Raw genomic sequence first — 22,094 nt, forward strand, 5'->3', positions numbered from 1 at the left:
ATTTTATACCGCGTATTTAAACGATATTTTAGTTTATAACCGAACGCGGAAGGAATATACCGAATACGTTCGAAAAGTTCTGTAAGCCTTAAAAAATTAAGGTTATTCGTAAAGCTAAAAAAATACGAATTCGCTGTCTAGGAAACGATATTCTTAGGAATAATCGTAAACGTTAAAAGGATCCGGATAAATCCGAAAAAAATTAAAACGATTAAAAACTAAGTTACGCCGGCCTATTTAACCGATATATAAGCCTTTATTAAGTTTAAAAACTTTTATTAAAGGTTTATCCGCGATTTTTTTAAGATTATCGCGTTAATAATAAACTTAATAAGGAAAGGCGTACCTTTTTATTAAACCCGAGACTATAAAAACGCTTTTTAAAGATTAAAAAAAGCATTTATAAAGGCGCCGGTATTAATACTATTTAATTAGGATAAAAAGGTCGTTTTAAAAACCGACGCGTTCGATTTTATATTAGCCGGAGTATTATTATAATATAACGATAAAAGGGATATTACGGCCGGTAACGTTTTATTCGAAAAAATACTTTATAACGAAATATAACTACGAAATTTATAATAAAAAACTATTAGTTATTATTTACTATTTCGAAAAATAGCGGCCCGAATTAAAAAGCGCCGTTTTCTCGATTAAAGTAATTACGGATTATAAAAATTTAAAATACTTTACGATAACGAAATTATTAAACTAAAAATAAGCTCGATAATCCGAATTTTTATTACGTTTTAATTTTAAGATTACGTATCGTTTAAAAAAGTAAAGAATTAAGCTTAACGTTTTAATTAAAAGGTTAAAAAATTTATTAAAAAAGGGGGATAAACGCTTAAAATATTAAAATTAAATAGTATTAAAGCGCGTTAATTTCGAATACCTTTTCGACTACGAATAAAACATTTTTAACCCCGGATAACCGCTAGTTTATTTATATAAATATGTTCGTTTCGCCGATTTTTTAACTTTTTAAGCTTATTTTCGATTACTCGATCCTAAACTAAGTTTTAAATAGTTTTACCCGTTAATAAACCTACCGTTAATACCGAGTTTACCGACGATATCGACTTAGCCGACTTCGCCGCTTTTAAACCGCCCCCGGAAAAAGAAACACTTATCCCGACCGTCCCGGCTTAACTATAATTTCTTTTTAACGAAGGCTACTTAAAAAATAAAGAATTTTTATTTATTATTAACGCCTTAAAAACCGAAAAAACCCGTTACCCGCGGATTTTTTTAATCGAGTACGAAATAAAGGATTAATACTTATTTTATCGAAGAAAACTATATATCCTTAATTTATCGAAATTATACGTAAAACTTTTTAAAAATATATTACGTTTTCCCCGTAACCGGATATATAAAACGTTTATATACTTATAAAGCGTTATTTCGAAACTATTATTAGCTTAATATATTAATATATATTAAAACTTAAATTAAAAACTATTATACTTATAAAAAAATTATTAATTCTCGCGAGCCCCGCTAAAAAATATTAAGACTTTTCTTTATCCCTTAAAAAGTTTAATAAAATTTATCGATAAACTTTATTATTTACTTACCGAAAAACGAAAACTACGACGCTATTCTAATTATAATTAACCGTTTAATTAAAATAAAACACTTTATATATTATAAAGGTACCTATAATTCCGAAAAAATCGCCCGTTTATACACGAAATATATATAAAAGCTTTACGGACTCCTAAAAACGATTGTATCGGACCGAGGCCCCTAATTCGTTTCCAATTTCTAGAAATATTTAATCCGCCGTTTAGGAATAAAATCCCGCCTATTTATTATTTATTACTTTAAAACTAATAAGTAAATAAAAATCGTTAACGCGTTTTTAAAATAATACTTATAAAGCTAGGTATTATATTTATAAAACGACTACGTAAAATAATTACCGTTAACCGAGTTCGCGATTAATAATATAATTAGCGAAAATATAAGTATAACGCCCTTTTTCGCGAATTACGGGTTTTATCCGCGTTTTAATTTTAAATTTACCGTACCGAATAATAAAATCGCCGCGAAAAACGTTAAAAACCTCGCTCGCCGAATAAAAGAAATATATAAATATTTTTAAGCCGAAATTCGTTTAGCTTAAAACCGATAAGAAAAATACGTAAACTATAAGCGTAAACCTGCCCGCCGATTTTTAATTAATTAAAAAGTATAGTTTAATACTTATAATATATAAACGCTCCGTTTATAAAAAAATTAGATTAGAAAAACTTGGGGCTATTCACGATTAAAAAGGTTATTAGTTTATACGCGTACCGTTTAAAACTACCTATTTCGATAAAAATTTACCCCGTATTTTACGTTAACCTATTAAAGCTCGTTACCGAGAACCCTTTACTTAAATAACGATAAAACCCTCCCTTATCTGTAGAGGTAAAGGGTATCGAAAAATAGAATATTAAAGAGATCCTAAACTCCCGTTAAGACCGCCGAGGCCGCGATAACCGTTTTCGCTTAAAATATACCGTTAAATAAATAAGATATAATAAACCGATTAAAAAACCTGCCGTATATTTAAAAAATTATACCGAGATCGTAACGAATTATTATCGCCGTTATTCGAATAAACTTAAACCTACTTAAATTAAATTAAAGAATTTACCGCTTAACTAAAAATTACGCTAAAAATTACTTATTTAAACTAATTAAGTATTATATTATTTAAACCGGCTAAACCGTTTAAATTTTACCCTATTATTTCGCGTTAACGGTATTTCGTTTTAAAAAAAAGGGGTATTATTACAGCTTTAAATATTAAAATAAACCCTCGGCCCTTAACGGGTTAACTATTATATTTAACGCTATATACGAACGTTCAAAGAGCGCCCTTTTTCGAAAACCTTTACTCTCGATCCTTTATTTCGTAACTCTTCGAATTACGTTTTCGTTATATAATTACCGATACTTAAGAAACTGTAATAATAAAACTAACGTCGCCCTACCTATTTTAATATTTAATTACTACCCGTGACACTTAAAAAATCCGATAAGAAGTTAACTCGCCTTTTCTGCCGATCCTTAAACCGATACAGCCTATTAATTAATTTAAAGGTCGAATAAATACAGACCGCTTAAAATAACCCCGATAACGTAAAAAACGGATAGGGTTTTTACACCCTCACCGACTTCGAACGATTATAAAAGGAGGCCTAATCTTTACGATATAATATTATAATTAACGACTTAAACGGTAACGACCTTTAAGCTCGGTTAAACGCCTTATTTAATCGATACACTCGCGACGGTAATAAAGCTACCTTCCCTTTCGCCCCGTAAATTAAAATCGAAAAAGCTAAATAACCTTTTAAAAGTAAACTTATTACCTTTAACGAGTTTAAAAAAATATATAATAACCCGAACGAACTATTTTAAGAAATACGCTTTATATTCTTATTAAATTATACCTATACGGTATAAATATTTAACTTTTACGTTAAGGCCCGCTAAGTAAACTCTTAATTAAAATTAACCGCTATTTAAACTAAATACTTAGCTTCGCTCTTTTTTTCGATTACTATAATATTTATAAAGGCGAGAACTTAATAAAAGAGCAGCTTAAAATTAACGGATTAAATAATAAACTCGACTCGTTAAAAATTACCTTAAAAAATTAACTAAGGCTTATAATAAAGCCGTTATTACTTAAAAATAGGTAAAAATAATTATAAACGACTTAACCACCGACCTTATAAAGGCTAATATCGAATTAACGAACTAATTAAAATAATTATATAACGCTTAAACCGCCGTTACTCGATTAATTATAAATAAACGTAATAATACTCCTTTCACGACTATTAATAATAAAGGCACTCGCTATAAAAAAATCGTAAAGTTAAGGTTAATAACTTCTATAGTAATAAAAATAAGGATAAAGGTTTTTTTAAAGTTTAATTCTATTAAATTAAAAATATACGAACTAAAAATACCGATTATTTTTTTCCGATAATTAAGTATTTAGCGCTATTCGTAACTACGTAAAAAGCGATATTATTCGTAAACTTTTACTTTTCCTCCGAGATTACTACCTTAATTATATTATTACTATTAACGAGCTCCTCGATTACTTTTAAAAGCGATATTTCGACTATACTTTTCGCGAAAAGGTAAAAAAGAATACGATTAACTAAAAATAACTTCTTTAGCCGGTTACTAAAAGTTCCTTTCCGATTTCGTTAAATTAACCGGAGAAAAAAAACTCCCCTATACTTTTTAAAAAGAAAGCTTCCACGATAAACTTATACCCCGCGTTATAATTATTACTATTACGATATATTTCGACGAAACTATTAATTTTAACGTTTACGTTAAGTATTATAAATAAATAATTTAAAGCTTTATAAACGCGAACGAAAAAAAAGCGATTTAATAAACCCTTCTCCTCGTAAACGGGTAAAAATAATTCCCGTAATAAAAACGATAAAGCTAGTACTTTTAAAACCCCTGCTTTTATTAAGCCCACCCCGTAGGTAAGTATCTCTTTAATTAAAACTTACCCTCTTTTTATTACCGTTAAAAAAAACTTAAAAGCTAATAAAGGAAGGATAATACTTTAATTATTATTAAACTAGCTATCGGAAAACTAACTACCCCTTAAAATAATATAATGCCGGAGAACGTAAACTTATCGATATTAACGAGATTTATTAAAAATACGGAAGAGCGTTACTTAACCTCCCCTTTAATAACCGTAAACTTAATTAAACCCTCATCGAGCTAGAGGAATTAAAAAATTAATTTTAAGGAATAAAGACTCCCTCTTAGGATAAATATTAATTACCGTTAAAAATAATTTAATAACGATATTATTCGACTTTCTATAGAAACTAATTAAAAGACTTTCTTTAACCTTTAAATATATTATAAATAGTAATAAATTATCGTTATTTATTACTGTAATGTTCGTTAATACGGGAGTATCCGGTTATTTATTTATAAGCGTAAATTTTACGGGTAAAGTAATTAAATAATTAAATATAAGGCGAGTAACCGCTTTTTAACCCTACGAAATTAAGAGTTTTAATAATAAACTTTTTTAATTCCTTAACGTAATAATATTCGTTAACTTATAAATTTACTATTAAAACACCGGGCTAATCCTTTTCGTAGTAATTAATATAGGATATAACCTTATTATTAGACAAAAATGATTCGAGGAACACGATATCGTTATTTGCCTAAGGACTCGCTACTTAAACTACCTTAATAATTAAAACCCTATTAAAAATACGAATATACCGGTGAACGAGGTAAGTATATTATTATAATATCCGAGCTATTAAAAAAATACGGATACTAGGAATAAGGCTTTAGAAGCTTAAATTAAAAAGGATAAACGGGAATAAAACGGCCGATTTTTTTTAATTAAAAGCCCGTTTTATATAAAGGGAAGGTACGCGGTTATTTAATACTCTTAGTCCCCCCCGCTATAAAGGAAGAAATTTAAATCTTAAAAATCTATTCGCGTATTATTTACCGATTAAATAAAAAAATAATTAAAATATAGCGTAATTTTAATAATAAACTACGGGAACTAAAATAACTCGGTAATAATCGCGAACGGACATTAAAATATACGCCTTATTACGATTAAAAAAATAAGCGCGGACTTTATCGCCTCGCCCGCGACGCTATAGGCTAATACCGTTAACGAATACCCGATATAGTAATTTTAAACGCTTTAAGTTTTTATCGGAGTATAAAAAAGAACGACTTATGTTAAATTTATAAAGTTACCCTTTACTAAATCGATAAGTTTATTTAAAAAAAGGAGACTTTCCGAGATAACTCTTTGCCCGAGAACGAAAATAAGCTACGCTAAAAAGTAAAAGAAATAATACTTAAAATATATAAGGATTTTTATTATATATTTAGTAAGGCATAGTCCGATAAATTAATTAAATACCGCGGATTAATAAACTATAAAATCGAATTAATAGATAGTATAAAACTAAATAATTTAAGCTATAGCTTACTCTATAAAATATTCCTAAAAAGCTTATTATAACCCGAAAATATATCTCGAAAAACCTTTAAAAAAGCTTTATTATATCGAACGACGCCCCCTAAACGGCTCTAGTATTTATAGCTTTTAAAAGCGACGGCGGACTTCGTTCTTATATAAACTTCCGGAAATTAAACGCTATTACGCGAAAAGACCGATATTCGTTATTATTAATCGAGGAAACTCTTAATAAAATAATTAAAATAAAAATTTATATTAAAATTAATATCCGGTAGGCCTTTTATAAAGTCCGCTTAAAAGAGAAAGATAAAAACTTAACGATTTTTTAAACCCGATACGAAGCGTATAAATATAAAGTCCTCTTATTCGGGCTAATTAATAGACTATTTACTTTTTAGAGATTTATTAATAACTTATTACGGGAATAATTTAATGACTTTTATTATATTTATATCGATAATATCCTTATTTATTTTAAAGATCCTCTTTAATACGAAGAGTATATAAGAAAGGTTCTTTAGAAACTATTAGAAGCCGGCCTTTAAACTAACCTTAAAAAGTGCGAATTTAACGTAATAAAAACTAAATACCTCGGCTTTATTATTAAAACCGATAGTATCGCCGTAAACCTTAATAAAATTTCCGCGGTAAAGGATTAATCTCTACCGATAAATATAAAGGTAATATAATCGTTCCTTAGATTTTATAATTTTTATTATAAGTTCGTTAAGGATTATAATAAAATCATTAAACCGTTAATAATATTAACGAAATCGGATTAATTATAAATTTAAAGAATTAAATAGTAAGCTATTTTTAACGAATTAAAAAATATTTTATTATAAGTACTAGTTTTTTCGTATTTCGATTACGAAAAGAAAACGAAGCTCGAAACCGACTCGTTCGATTATATTATTACTAGCGTCTTTTTTTAAAAGTAGAACGATACGAAATAACACCTAGTCGGGTATTTCTCGGAATCCCTTTAAAAACTAGAGTTTAATTACTTTATTTATAATAAAAAGTTACTTATTATAATTCGAAGTTTATATTATTAACGCGTAAAATTAATCGAGCTTTAACGCTTTAAACCGTTTACTATTATTACCGATTATTACGCGCTTAAATATTTTAATATTAAATAATATTTCAATTTTTAATAAATCCGCTAAACCGAAATTTTAACCCAGTATAACTTTATTATTATTTACCGGCCCGGAAAAAATAACATCGTCGTAAACGCGTTATTTCGAAAAGCGGAGGAATTAAAAACTTTTAAAACTAAGAAGGAAAGCGAAAAACACTAAACTATTTTTAAACGCTTAAGCCCGCTATTAAAATTTAGCCTTAAAGCCGCCGATATTAAAATTATATTATTAAGGGATAATATCTTGCCCCCCGATTTATTAAAAATATCCCTTTTAAATACCCTACTCGACGTTAATCGATAATCGAAAAACCTCGAAGTTTTACGCGAAAAAGCGTATATAAGTTATAAAGACTTTATATTAATTAATAAACTATTAGTTTATAAAGGAAAACTAGCGGTTTTATTAAAAAATAACCTTTAAACGAGGATTATCGAAAATATTTATTACCGAATAACGATTACTTATTTAAAAATAATTAAGATTAAAAAGCTAGTTTTTTAAAACTATTAATAGCTAGGATTAATAAACGATTATAACGTATTCGTTATTAATTATATATACAGGCTAATTAAAATCTTATGTATAAAAATACAAGGGAAACTTTAATTACTCTCGGTATTTAACTAATCGTAATAAAACGTAGTAATAAACTTCAAAGTTATAAACCCCCGGATAAAAAAACGGACTACGATATAATAATAACGGTCGTCGATTACTTAATAAAATATAATTAAACCTCCCTTTATAATAAAAACGTAAACGCGAAAAAAACCGCCTAGCTTTATTATTAAAAGCCGTTTCGAGTGTTCGGATTACTACGAACCGTAATTAGCGATAAAAGCACCTAATTTACGGCCTCCTTTATAAAAGAGATTTATTAAATATTAGGTATTAAATAAACGTTCGCCTTTACGATATATTATAATATAACCGGTTAAATAGAAATTATAAATAAATATATAAACTAATAATTACGACTATTCTTAACTTATTATTAAAATAATTAGGTTAATACGTTACCCGTTTTAAACTACGTTTAGGCTATAATCTCGTATAACTCCCTTAAAAAAATATCCCCCTTCGAAATAGAACGGGGTTTTAAGCCCTAGAGCTATTTCGATTAAAAAAAGAGAACTTAAAACTTAAAAAAGACTTCCTTTTAACGAGAAATTAAGTCGAACCTAAGCTTAATAAAATATATAAACTATTAAAAAATATATTAAAACCGCGTAGCGAGTAATATTAACTTTTTAAAAAAAGATAAAAAAAATAAGTAAATAAACACCGAAAAAAACCGGATTTCGACGTAAGCGACCGGGTTTATATTAAAAGGATCGCCGGTTTAGGGACGGATTAACCCGGCGATAAGTTAACTTTTTTTTATACTTAATAATCCTTTCGTATTTTATCCCGCGATAATTATATTTATAAACTGGATATTTTTAATTTATAAAGAAACAGGATTTATTATATTAATCGACTTTTTAAAGACCTCGATAACCCGTTGCTTAGATAGGCTCCGGGGCGCCCGGCTAGTAAAATCGTAAACCTTAACGAATTTAAGAGCTCGGAATATAAAATACTTAGAATTAAAGCATCTCGAACCTATTATTATAAATTGTAATATAAGGCGAATTAAGTTAATTAAGAAAATAATAATATTTAATACCCGGCCTTTAACTTTAAAAATATTCCGGATAAATTAAAGGATTTTTATCGTTAAAACCTCGATAAAGCCGGCCCCCCGATACGATTAACGTAATAAAAACTTACGGTTAAAAAGGACCGCTTCGATAAAAATTATTTAAATAACGAGTTACTAATATCGAAAAAAATCCGTTAATTAACGAGGCGAAAAACTAAATACATTATAATAAAAAATCCCTGCTCTAATTAAAAAGCACCTTCGTTTAAATCCCTTTTAAAGCCGTCGAGGCGCCGCTTTTTTACGAAAAGGGGGGTAATAATATAATGCGTTAACCTGTGCGCTAATTAGTATAGAAACCCTACACTAGCCCCACCACCTTATTGTTAAAACCGATCTGCCGCATCGGCCCTAGCTCGATTTTCTCTTTCCTTTCCTCTTCGTTGCAAATTCTATTTATTTCAGGACCTATTTATAGCCCCGCTTTATAAAGACCTGATTGCGTGACTATAATAGGCTATTTTCGTACTAAGAAAAAAAGTGCGTTTTCTTAATAAAAATAATATACGAAGGGATAGCGTAACCGTATAATTCGACGCCTTATATTATTATAACTTATTCCCGGTTTTTTTATTATATTACCCTAGGCCTTTCGCGTCGATCGAAGGTGATTACGATTATTTCGAACGAGATTTAACCTATAAAAAACCCGGTCTCGTTAAAATTATATATATCTTTTTTTAAATTAAATATTTATTAATTGTATTCCGTACGAAAATAAATTACGCGCGATACGCGTCGGGATTTTCGTAAAAAACTCTTTAATAATCGATTTTTCGGTTAAAACGTATCCGGAAATTTAATTATCGTCGTACGAAATTAAAAGCTTAATTAACGCTAACGCATCCCGCGTCGTATAAATTAAATAATCGATTCGCTATATTTTTAATATTACTTATTCGAGGCGAAAACGATTACGAATTTAAATTAATTATATATTATAACGTGGTTTACCACTACGCGACGCATATCACTTGGCGACGCACCTTTTCCACTTCTCAACCCTTTTACATAAATTAATTCAACCACAACGCTTAAAATCAATTAAAACTACTCGCTATCCGATTCCTCGCTTGATTCTATATCCTTTTCACATGTTCGCGCATTATGACCTGTCTCGCCGCAAACACCACAGCGCCTTCCACCGGTCGCCCTCCGCTTCGACGAACCCCCATTTTCACCTTCATCGGGCGCTGAACGCTTCCCTTTTGCCTTCTCGTCCTGTAGCTGCTGAGATTCCTCAATAGTAAGGGCTCCTCCAAGCTGGACTCGCGACTTTTTGGCTCTCCGGCGCTTAGAAAGTGCCAAATTAGCCTCCTCCAGCATATGCATCCTATCGCGCATAAGGGTCATTTCATGGGCCATTTTGGTCATACCCTTCGCCATCTGGTCTACCGCATCTAAAATCGGCGTCGGAGAGCTTCCTTGATGGGTAGACACCCTCTTTTTGATATAAGTAGAGTGCTTAGTTGTTTGTTGGGGTTGGACGGCGTTTGAGGGTCGTAGGTACTGGCCGTCCCTGGACGGGATGGGTTAGGTGTAGGCGTCCGGAGACGCACATTCAGCTTGCTAATTACCTCGTCAGGGTTATGAGGTACTAAACCAGATGCGCTGAATCCAGATTTGATGTTGGCTTCCGTAAAAACAGTAAAATGCGCGGCTTTAAAGGCGATAAAGAACTCGAGCTTGGTAATATGGTTTATAGAAGCCTTGATAAATAGCTCGATTTCTTTCGAATAAGCACGTTTTAAAGGCGAATAAAGTGCTATATCGAGAGGTTGGAGCAAGTGCGATGAATGGGGAGGCATACTAATAGTGATAATATCGTTGTCCTGGCAGTATGCCTCGAATTCGGCCGAAATGTGGCTCTCGTGGCCGTCGAGAATCAGGAGGCGGTAGCGACCCTTCGTCTGCGATCTGGTATGTTTATCGAAGTGTTTGATCCAGTCTAGGCCTGTCTCGTTGTTGGTCCAGCCATTGGAAGTCGGCTTGATCACCCAGTCGCCCGGTAAATCGGTTTCGCGGGACCAGTTCGCGAGGTGATATTGGCCTTGAACGATCAAGAACGGCGGAATGCACCAGCCCTGCGAATTAATGCATTCAATCGCCGTTGACCATTCCCGATTACCAGGCTGGACCGACTTCGCCTTTCCACGCCGCTCGGCGCGTGTTACGACGAGTGTTGACCCGATCATGCCCATCATGAAGCCGGTCTCGTCGAAATTCCAGATGTCTTCGTCGACGATCCCGTATTTCGCCTTTATATTCGCGACCAGCGCAAACCAGGCAGAAATAACTTTAGAATCCTCGCAAAGAGCCCTCTGGTAATCGTACCGACGATTCATTTTGGTCTTCAGGTCCGGGTTGCGGTCGATAAAGCGCCTGACCCAGTGCTTGCCGACGCGGTCGCCGCCGCGCGACGCGGTAAGGAGATTAGCCATATCTTCTACACCAGCGAGATCGGGAGGCATCCCTCGGATATCCAGATCAATTATATGCTTGCGAAGTACCTCCTCTTCAGTTGGATTTATTTTACGTCGTTTCGGTCGGATTTCGCGTTCTGAAGTTCGGCCGTGGATTCGATGGCGTAAAGTTGATTCGGGTATGTTGTAAGCTTTTGCTGCTGCTCTTTGGCTTATTTGATTCGGTCCGTTTCGTGTCGCTTGAATTGCTAAAACTATCCGATCTTCTTGGGATTGATTAGGCATTATGGTTGTGGAGGTATTACGCGTTGAAGTTTAATTGTATTGGAATTGAATTGAGGTGCGTCGCCAAGTGATATGCGTCGCGTAGTGGTAAACCACGTTACGATTAATTGCTTTTCGGAATTCGTAAACTTTTACGTTAACGATTACGTATTTCGTTATAAAATATCACCGCGACGCCGATAATATAAGGTTATATAGGGAATATTATATATTCGCGTTACGGCTTGTACGCGTAATTTAAAGTTTTTTTAAAACGCTTAAAGCGTTAATTATATATCGTTCTCTTTTTATTAATTTATTATCGTAGGTAATAAAAGTATAAAGCATAAAATATAAGTTATACGGAATTAAAAAAAAGTGTTTAATTAAACCGTATATTTAATTAAACCGTGAATTACGTTAAGCTTTTAAAACGTTACTAAAAAAATAAACTTTTAATCCTATAGCCTTAAAATAGTTAAAAAAGATTTTTATCCCCTTAACGAAGCTTAATAATTTTAATTAATAAAGGCTCTTAATTTTTAATAAATATAGAAATTATATCGATAATAATTTTATATTAGCGGCGTTAAAAGCTAAGGTATAGCTCCTTTACTTACTATTATATAATTCCTATATACTCTAGCCCTTAAATATTAACTATTTTAAAGTCTTAAAAAAGAGGTTTTAAAAAAAGCTCGACTTAGTATACATTATTACTAATAATAGCTACGTTAAAAAGGGGGATTTTTTAAGCCTAAGTTAAAACACGTAAAATAGCTTTTACCCTTAAAGTTATCGCTAATAAATAAATAATAATTAGTATTTACCCCTTTAATATCGAAAAGCCGATAAATAACAGGCTCCGGCGTTTTAACATAGTACGAGTTATCGACGAGGCCATTATCGCCGAGAATACGCGCCAGCCGGCTAAACCGAAGGCTAAAAAAATCGAGACGCCGAAAAACAGCCGGCAGGTTAAAAATCTAAGGGCTACAATACTTAATATAAAGGTTACTACCGGTGATTTAACTAAAAAGTTACTATAAAAAAAAGCTCGATAAGAGTATTAATAATTTAACGGCTCGGATCGGCCGATTAGAGCAGGAAAAGGCCGGTCTAGAGGCAGATCTAGAGAAAACAAGGGCTTAAAAAAGAAGGAAGGTCGATAAGGACCCCAATAAGGGCTTTGTTTATATAGTAAACATTAGGGAGGTTCAAAAGGACATCAGAGAAGGAAGGCCAAGGAAAAGGCCGAAAAGGGGCGCCGGTAAGGTAATGGAAATTAATGCAAATCGAGCTGGTAGTGAGGGTGACTCTATTATAGTGCGCACGAGCCGAAACAGACCTTAAAATACAGTGTATATTGCTCAATTGACCTATCTATTGCTGTTGTTGTTGATTTTTACATCTATTTTAGGGGGGGTCAGTGAAGGGGGGCAGCCAGTAGGGGTTGCATCTTAGCGATAGAAGAAAACGTTGTTAACTGAAACGATATTTCCGCCCTTGAACTATACGATACGAGATCTAACCACGGCCTATAGAGTAGCGATCAAAACAAAGGTGTACTCTTCTCTCAATGCCTCATTCCGCATTTCTCTGAGCCAGAATCCCAGCGGCCAGAGCCCGCAGACTATCCGCATGCATAATAGCACTCAGCGTCAACTCGACCGTCGTCTCCCTCCGAATCCAGTTGCGCAGCTCCACCGAGACCAGCGAGTCCAAGTTGTACGAGTCGAGCGGCGCGTCGGCCAGGACCTCCTCGCGCTCCATCATGGTCATGGCCGCGACCTTGGTGATGAGGGCCTCGGTCAGCCCCTGCTCCGGGTCGTCGGCCGCGGTCCACGAGGTCGCCTCGCCACCGCCGCCTGTCGCAGCGTTGGATTCGGCGGCCCGGCTCTTCAGCGCGGCGGCCTCTGCCAGCCGCTCCTTGGTGTGCACCGGGTGGAAGTACTTCCACGAACCGTTGGAGACGGCCTGCCCGTCGACGTACACCTTGAACGCGGTGGCGCGCCCGGAGGCCTGGACGTAAGGGGTCGGCTTTTCGAGCGAGCCCGCTACGGCGCACTTGAACAGGGCTCGGATGTCGGCCATGGTCAGGGACGCGCCCAGTGCCATCTTGAGCAGCTCCGTGATGTTGTGCTCCACCACGTAGCCCACGTCGAGGACGACGGGTAGCGCGATGGAGACGGTGTACTGGCCTTGCTTGTTTCGGTACTTGGCAAAGGCGTCGTAGAAACCCTGAAGCATTGTGTGTTAGCTTGGTCCAGTCATCCCACTTCCCCGAGCATCGAATGATAGGGGGTAGGAGGTGCTTACAGCTGTGCCGGCGTAGATGGCTTGTCCAATGTTTCCAGTGTCACCACTGAACGAAGAGAGAGCAATGAAGAAGTCGAGGTCAGCTGGCATGAGCTCATGGAGGTTCCATGCACCGTGTACCCTGGGGGTGGTGTTGATCTCCCAGTCTTCGTAGGTGGCGTTCACAAAGAGTTTGTCCTGTTGGTAAGGCAGATATTGTTAGTGTGGTCCTGGAATGATAAACCGCACCACATGATGCCCGGCTGAGGACGAGACTTACACTGAGAAGAAGGGCGCTATGCACCACGCCCTTGACGGGAGGAAGGTCCGAGATCGACTCCATGACTTGGGCAAGCTCCTCGCGCTTGCCGACGTTGCAGGCGAGAGCTCGGATCGTAACGTCCGTATCTGCGTACTTAGCCAAGAGCTTCTGCACGTCTTCACCCTTGGCGCCGCTCCGGCCCAGCACGACGATGTAGCGCGCCCCGTGCTCAATGAGCCAATAGGCTAGCTCCAGCCCAATACCGCGAGTCCCACCGGTGACGACGTAGGTGGCGTGGTGGTTCATGGTGACGGTGGATGGCCGCAGCGGCGTCTCGGCCACGAAGCTCTCGTCCGGCCCCAGCGTCACGACGATCTTGCCGCTGTGTTCGCTGGATTTGAGCTTCTTGAGGGCCGACGAGAGCTTCGAGACGGGGAACTCGGTCACGGGCCCGATCGGGCGGGCGACGCCGCTCCGCACCAGTCGCACGACCTCGGCGAAGACGTCGCGGACGTCGTCCGGGCGGTGCTTGTGCAGGTCGCGCAGGTCGATCCCGGCGAAGGTCACGCCGCTGTTGAAGGGGCGCATCGGCAGACTGTTGTTGAGGAAGGTATCCTTGTTGCCGACCTCGACGAAGCGGGCGTACGGCGCCGCGAGCGCCCACGTCTCGGTCAGCAGCTCGCCGCTCAGCGAGTTGACGAGGACGTCGATGCCCCGCCCGCCCGTGGCCGCCATGATGCTGTCGCGGAAGGCGGGCGTGCGGCTCGAGAAGATGCGCTCCTTGGGGATCCCGTAGCTGGTGTGCAGGAACTCGCGCTTGGACTCGGTCCCGGCCGTCGCGAAGACGGTGGCACCGAGGTGCTGCGCCAGCGTGATGCAGGCTTGGCCGACCGCGCCCGTGGCGGCGTGCACCAGTACCGTCTCGCCCTTCCGGGTCCGCGCGGTGTGGATGAGGGCCAGGACGGCGAGCGAGTAGGCGAGCGGCATGGTCGCGGCGTTGGTGATGCTGATGGCCTCGGGGATCCTGGCGATCTGCCACGAGGGAAGCTGCTTGTACGTCGCCAGCGCACTGGACTCGAGCGAGAGGAAAAACACATCGTCGCCCTCGCGCACGTGCGAGACGCGCGCCCCGGTCTTGATGACCTTGCCGCACCCGTCGAATCCGGGCGGGGCCCACGGGACGGCGCCCAAGACGACCTCGAGATCGCGGTGGCTGAGGCCCGCCGCCTCAACCCGGACGATGACCTCGTCATCACCCAGCGGCTTCTCGCCCACCTCGGTGCGGCGGAAGTAGAGCGTGTCGGGGCTGCCGGCGACGTCGATGGTCATCTCGAGCGCGCGGTCGCCGGGCTTGCCCCAGAGGTTCTGGTTCTTGAGGAAGGCGATGTTCTGCTCGACGGCGAACTGCTCCTTGACGTCTTTCAGCTGCAGCATGCGCGGGAAGTGGATCGAGCCGTCCTTCCAGACCAGGTCCTGGTCCTGGTGGCGCGTCACCTCGGGGTCGCGGAGGCGCTCGGCCACCTTGAGGATGGCCAAAGCCCCGGCGGGCGTGCTCGGGACGTCTTGGAGCAGGGTCAGGTTCTTGGGGTCCGACTCCATACGCACCGTCCGGAGCATACCGAGGATCATGTTCGCGTCGGGGTTGGCGCCTTCGGGGGTGATGTACAGCAGACCCGTGTTGTGGAGGATTAGGTTCTGCAGGTGCTCGAACTTTTCGCGCGTCATGTTTTGCATGATGCTCTCCTTGAGGGAGTCGATGAAGATGTAGTAGGGTGAATCGTCAACATCGATCTCGGCAATGGGCCTCACATCGACCGTGCAGCCCAATTGCTTCGAGACGAGGTCGGCCACCCCTGGGCGAACTCGACCTCGACGTCATGGACGAATGGGCCGCTGATAATAAGATCGTGACTCTCGTCCTGCTTGCCGATGCGCGTCGAGGAGATGACGCTCATCAGCGGCACATCCGCGTGCCAGCTACTCGGGATGGTGGTATCGACGCCCGAAAAGCCGCTGTCGAGCAGCAGCTGGTTCCAGACGGAGGTGGTCATCATGGGCCCGTCGCCGTGCTCGCGGTACTTGTCCTCCGAGAGCCACCAGCCGGGCATGAGGGTGAAGGGCAGCAGCATGCTGTTGTGCACGTTCCCCTCGAGCAGGAGGAGCTTGCCGCCGGGCTTGAGCAGGCTCCGCACGTTGGCGATGGTGCTGATCATGTCGGGCGTCGCGTGCAGAACGTTGGCCGCGACCACGACGTCGAACTCTTCGAGGGCGAAGCCTTGCGCGACGGGGTCCTCGGTGATGTCGAGCTTCTTGTAGGTGATGCGCTGCGTCCACTTCTCCAGCTTGGTGCGCGCGCCCTCGAAGAAGCCCGTCGACACGTCGGTGAAGGTGTAGCTCATGAAGCCCGGCTCGTCGCGGTCCTTGGAAAGACCCTCGAGGATGGGGAGGGTGGAGCCGGCGGTCCCGGCCCCGATCTCCAGGATGCGCTGGTTGGGCTCCAGGTCCGCCAGCATCTCGGCGTAGTAGCCCAGGACTGCGCTAAGGTAGTTGTTGGTCCCGTTCTCATAGTTCTTGGTGAGCCGGTTGTCCGTCAGCATGATCTCCAGGGGCTCGACCTCGCCGTGGAGGATGTCCACGAGGTTCTCGCCGATGGCGCAGCACAGCAGGCCCTGCGCGTCGGCCGTTCGCACCTCGTTGAGCAGCTCGGTCGGCTCCTCGGGAAACTCCAGGCCGGACTCGATGAAGGCCCGGGCGGCCCAGTGGATGAAGCGGTTATAGTGGTGCGGCAGCTTCGAGTAGTCCTCGCCAGCCGTCTGCTTGAGCGCTTCGCCGATGTAGTACCAACCGGCCCGTCCCAGCTTCTCGAGGCGGATGTCTTCTTCGATGCCCAGCTCCGGGACGGACTCGGCCACCTTCTTGCGCAGCTGGTCCGCCGGCAGGTAGTCGAACTTGGGCAGGACCTCCCACGCCCAGTTGTCGGGCACATTGGCGGCCGGATCGGCGATCTCCTCGGCCGAGCCGATGTTGCGGAACCGGGACGATTCGAACTCGCACACCGGCGTCAGGTCGCCGTTGTCGGCGCGGTGGTAGACGGCGACGCTGCAGTACAAGCGGCCCCCTTGACGTCGTAGCTCAGCTTTTGCATGACGACGTCGAAGCGCGAGTTGGGCTCTGATGGGATCTTGTTGGAAACACGGAAGCGGCTGATGTAGTTGGGCATCTGTGCCGGTCTCCTGCCCTGTTCATCGTACTGCAGGGGACCACCACCCTGCAGGAAGCCGTCGATGGTGGGTGGGTCCACGCTCACCGGCGACCCGCGAGCAAAAGGGTCGGTCCGCGCTTCGCCCAGATCTCTCAACCGATGCTCCAGGACGGTAAAGCCGTCTCCTTCGTAGAATTTGATGTTGTTCTTGAAGGAGGGGCCGTACTGCGTGGCTCTCACTGCGGCCTTGGCGTACTCGTCCTCGATGTTCTTCTCGTCGAGGGCGGCGAGGTTGTTGACCAGCGGGATACCCTTCTTGAGGGTAGGCGTGTCCATCGTCATCTCCGCCATCTCCGGCTCGATCTGGCCCCAGCAATGGACAGTCCAGCCGTCCTTCTCGGCCCACGTGGTGATCTCGAACGACCAGGCCTTGGTCGAAAAGGCCCCCTCGCCGAGGGCGGCGGGTCGCAGCTTGGTCACAAGGTCGACCGTCTGCTCCTCGAGGACCTCTAGACTGCGGGAGACGTGGAAGTCGGTGACGAGGAACGCCTCGGCCTGGGTGCTGACGGTCCGGCGCGCCGCCTCGATGGCGCACGACATGTAGCCCGTCATGGGGAAGATGGTGGAGCCGCCGACGACGTGGTCGCGGATCCACGGCATCTCGTCGAGGGTGAAGACTTGCCTGTAGGCGCGCTCCTGCCCGCCGCTGCTCGGCATCTTGCGCCCGATGAGCGGGTGGTAGTCCTCGCCCGGGCAGAACTTCTCGTGCGTCGCGCGCGGGCGCAGCTCGTACCGCGTCTTGTCCCACGCGTACGACGGCAGCTCGGTCAGGACCCGTGCGTTCTTCTGGCCCGTCTGGTTGACGGCGCCGAGCTGGATCGGCGCGCCCAGGGTGTAGAGGGCCGCCGCGAGGTCGAGCGCGGCTTGCTCCGCGTCGGTCCCGCGCACGAGGGTCGGCACGTAGCTGAAGGAGGCAGGGCCCCAGTTCTTCTCGGCCTGGACGATCTCGACGGTTTGCTTGATGGGGTTCTTGAGGGCGGCATGTGGTCCGACTTCGAGTATGACCTTGGGCATCGCCTTCAGCAGCTTGTTGTCGCTGTCTTCGAAGAGCGTCAACATGCCCTGGACAGCATTGGCAAACAAGACAGGTCGAACCAGGTTCTTGATCCAGTACGAGGCGCCAACCGAGTCCTCGACTTGGCCGGTCACGGACGAAACGAAAATCGGACGTTGAGCGTCATCTTTTCCGTGAGAGACTTGACCGCAGTAAGGCGTGATGGCGTCGAGGTAGTAGCCGGCGACTTGCTCCATGTGCCGGGAGTGGTAGGCCATCTCCACGTTCAGCTTGCGGGCGAAGGTTCCCTGCGCCTCGGCGGCCTTGAAGACCTTCTCAATGACTGGCTTGTCACCCGAGATCGTCACGCTGTTGAAGCTGTTGACTGCTGCCACTGTCGCGTAGCCGCCGCCGTGCTCGTCGATGAGCTTGGTCGCTTCCTCGGCACCCACGCCGAGGGCCAACATGCCGCCCTTCTGGTCGGGACTCTGCTGGCTGGACAATCGAACAGCAGCTTGACCACGGAAATAGGCTACGGCAACGGCCTCTTGGAACGACACCAAGCCGGCGGCGAAGGCGGCCGCAATTTCTCCACTGGAGTGACCGGTGACTGCTGTTGGTACAATGCCCCAACTGGTAAGCAGCGTCACTAGCGCGAGCTGAACGCATGTGCAGGCCGGCTGGCTGAGCTCTGCTTCATTGACGCGAGACTCTTCTGCGGGCTTGTTGAGCTCCTCGAGCAGGGACCACGGTGACCCCAACTGCTGGAGGTGCGACTCGGCCTCTGCTAGGGCCTCCGCGAAGACTTTGAAGCTCCTAAGCTCCAAGGCCATCCGGGCATATCTGTGATATCGCCACGGTCAGCTAACGGGAAGTTCTTCCGGGGGCTTAGAAAACGGGCCACTTACTGTGCTCCCTGGCCGGTGAAAACGAAGTTGTAGATGCGATCTTTAACTCGGACCGGCTTCAGTGTAGACAGAGCCTCCTGCAGGCCTTCTACCGAGTCTGCTGGCGCAGCAACACGGTAGGGAAAATGAGTGCGGCGTTGCCCCAGTGTGTAGCTGAGGTCCCGGAAGAAGTCGGGCGACTCGGGTGCTTCGTCAAGGTAATCATCCCAGGACGTCAAGTAAGCATCCAAGCTTTTCTATAATAGCATGAGTCGTTAGTTACGGTCCAATTGATTACAAGTCTTGCCTTGTATAGGTACTCACCTGTGTCTTGGCTGAGAAAGTGAAGAGTCGTCGACTCTGGACTGCGCTGCCGTTACTATGTCCATTGGTGCCGTTGGTGCCATTGGTGTGGCCGTTGGTTCCATTTGTAGCGACGCTGTTGTGGCCGTTCACGCCGTTGCTGTGGCCATTCGTGATTCCATTCAGCGTCCCTGGCTGCTCGGGTGCCTTCTCTATAATGATGGCCGAGTTGCTGCCGCCGAAGCCTAAGCGAGTAGTGTTAGCCGTGACCCCAGCCGATTGCCTACACAGTCTTTGCATAGGACGTTGATCTTACCGAAGTTGGTAATGAGGCATCTCCGAGGCTCGTTCTCAGGCCACGGAAGGGGCATCTGGGCGATCCGGACCTTCTCCGGGTCCTGGATCTTGGGGTTGATGTTCTCGAAGCCAGCAGTCGGTAGGACGATGCCATTCTTGACCTGCATGATGGCCTTGACCATGGCAAGGGCTCCACTGGCACCTTCGAGATGTCTGGTAGCCCGTGAGGGTCAGCATATGGCTTGTATTCGAAGATGATATCAGGGATTCGACATTGAAATGGGCACACTCACCCAAAGTTAGACTTTATAGAACCAAGGTGTAAGGGGTTTGCTGATGTCCTGTTTCTGCCAAGCACTGCTGTAAATGCCCCTGATTCGATGGGGTCTCCGACCCCTGTGCCGGTACCATGGCCCTATTGGTCGCGTTGTCACAATCAGCATCCGACCTCATGTACCGGAAGTTGAAGAAGAAGAATGATGCTAATGCTGGGTGGGGGCTACACTCACTTCGATAACCGGCGTGTCTGACGGATCCAGCCCGGCCGCATTGTGTACCGCCCACAGCAACTTCTGCTGGGCCAGCCCGTTGGGCATGGTGATGCCGTCGCTCCTGCCGCTATGGTTGCATGCCGTCCCGCGGATCACGGCTTGGATGGGATCACCATCACGGATGGCATCCTCCATACGCTTGATGAACAGACACGCTGCTCCTTCACCCCGACCGAATCCAGAAGCCTTCGAATCATACGAATAGCTTCGGCCGTGTTCTGATAGAGCTCTGAATCGGTGTAATTAGATTCTGTTAGCGGTAGCCCTTCTTTCTTTGGTATGAGGTTTTGACCGCTATGGCCTATGATATAGAATGATAATGCGATCTTTGTGAGGGGAACATGGACTCACCCTGTCTTCTCAAGCACGAGCCAGCCGGCCGGACTCAAGTTCAACGATGCGGTGCCCACAAACGCCGCATTACACTCGCCATTACGCAAGGAATTGACGGCCACATGGGCCGCGTAGACGCTACTGGCGCAGGCAGCGTCAGAGACGACACTGGGCCCGTCAATGTCGAAGAAGTAGGAGACGCGATTAGCAGCCATGCAGACGGCATTTCCCGTACCCGAGAAGGTCTGGACGACGTGCTCATCATCACCGAGCCGCTGAGCGTACTCGTGCTGGCCGGACCCGACAAAGACGCCGATCTTCTTGCCGGCAATGTCCTGAAGGCCGAGCCCCGCGTCCTCGGCAGCCTCGAGCGCGACCTCGAGCATGAGCCGGTGCTGCGGGTCCGAGTGCTTGGCCTCCTCGGCGCGCATGTTGAAGAAGGCGGCGTCGAAGCCGTAGGGCTCGTCGATGAAGTGCGCGCCCTGCGTGCTCATTACGCCCGACCGGTCGCCGCCCTTGCGGAAGTAGGCCGACTCCTCGAACCGGTCCGCCGGCACCCGCGTCCAGGCCGAGCGGGCCTGGGCCAGGTAGTCCCAGAGGCCCTTGCGGCCGATGCCGGGGGCCCGATAGGAAATGCCGCAGATGGCAATGGGTTCTTGGTTGGCCATGATGGTGGCTGTGGTGTTGAATCACGGGGAAGTATCAAAAGGGTAGAGTAGATGGTAAGCCGAGATGGCTATGTGTGACGTTTAGTGATCAAGGGGATACAAGTGAAACAAAAAAGGGACGGTGCTTAATAGTACTGCAAGGACCTGCGTGATGAGGATGAGCATAGTTCGTCCGAAACACACTTAAGACTCGTGATTCTACATCTGCCCCCTTTTTATATGCTCTCCTAAGCTGATACAAATACACCTCCACAAAAGGCTGAATAGTATCGCAATCGCTTATTCGGAATTCTGTCACTACATCCGTTGCTATCTTTTCCCTACCCCCCTTCACTGGTATCGCGTAACGATGTTGTCCATCCAAGCGCCCCCTCTCCCCATGGGGTGAAAGCCCTCAGACACCCATATCAGACATCATCGATAACGAAGCCAGTCCTGAACGGTAGCACACACCGAATCCTTCCCGTTCTAGCCTCTGCTTTCTGCGCATTACTTTCCATCTGGATGGATGCTGATAAACAAACTTCTCACCATATCCTCTGTAAGCGACCCTCCCGGAGCACCCCCCTATTCCATCTCAGTCATGATCTGAGTAAGCCACAAGGTGCAGAAGTCCCGTCTCACCTGGCACACACCTTCCCGCTGGTCTCCATCATCCATATACGCAGTCATCGCCTGGAACA

At 43.8% G+C, this 22,094-nt stretch overlaps 1 protein-coding gene across 1 annotated transcript; it reads right to left on the minus strand.

Annotated features, from left to right (window-relative positions):
- Positions 1 to 13,140: 13,140 nt before the first annotated feature.
- PG986_014742 (polyketide synthase) lies at positions 13,141 to 21,411 on the minus strand (the record flags this gene model as incomplete). Its single annotated transcript, XM_066850964.1, has 11 exons — positions 13,141 to 13,797; positions 13,876 to 14,052; positions 14,135 to 15,969; positions 16,029 to 17,234; positions 17,312 to 19,215; positions 19,281 to 19,516; positions 19,584 to 19,807; positions 19,879 to 20,072; positions 20,153 to 20,274; positions 20,369 to 20,639; positions 20,762 to 21,411. 11 exons carry the CDS (start codon positions 21,409 to 21,411, stop codon positions 13,141 to 13,143), a joined length of 7,476 nt encoding a protein of 2,491 aa, XP_066693202.1.
- Between the last annotated feature and the right edge of the window lie 683 nt (positions 21,412 to 22,094).

The sequence above is a fragment of the Apiospora aurea genome (genome assembly GCF_038362705.1).
Source record: "Apiospora aurea strain CBS 24483 chromosome Unknown utg000010l_segment0_segment0, whole genome shotgun sequence".
NCBI classification, from domain to species: Eukaryota; Fungi; Ascomycota; class Sordariomycetes; order Amphisphaeriales; family Apiosporaceae; genus Apiospora; species Apiospora aurea.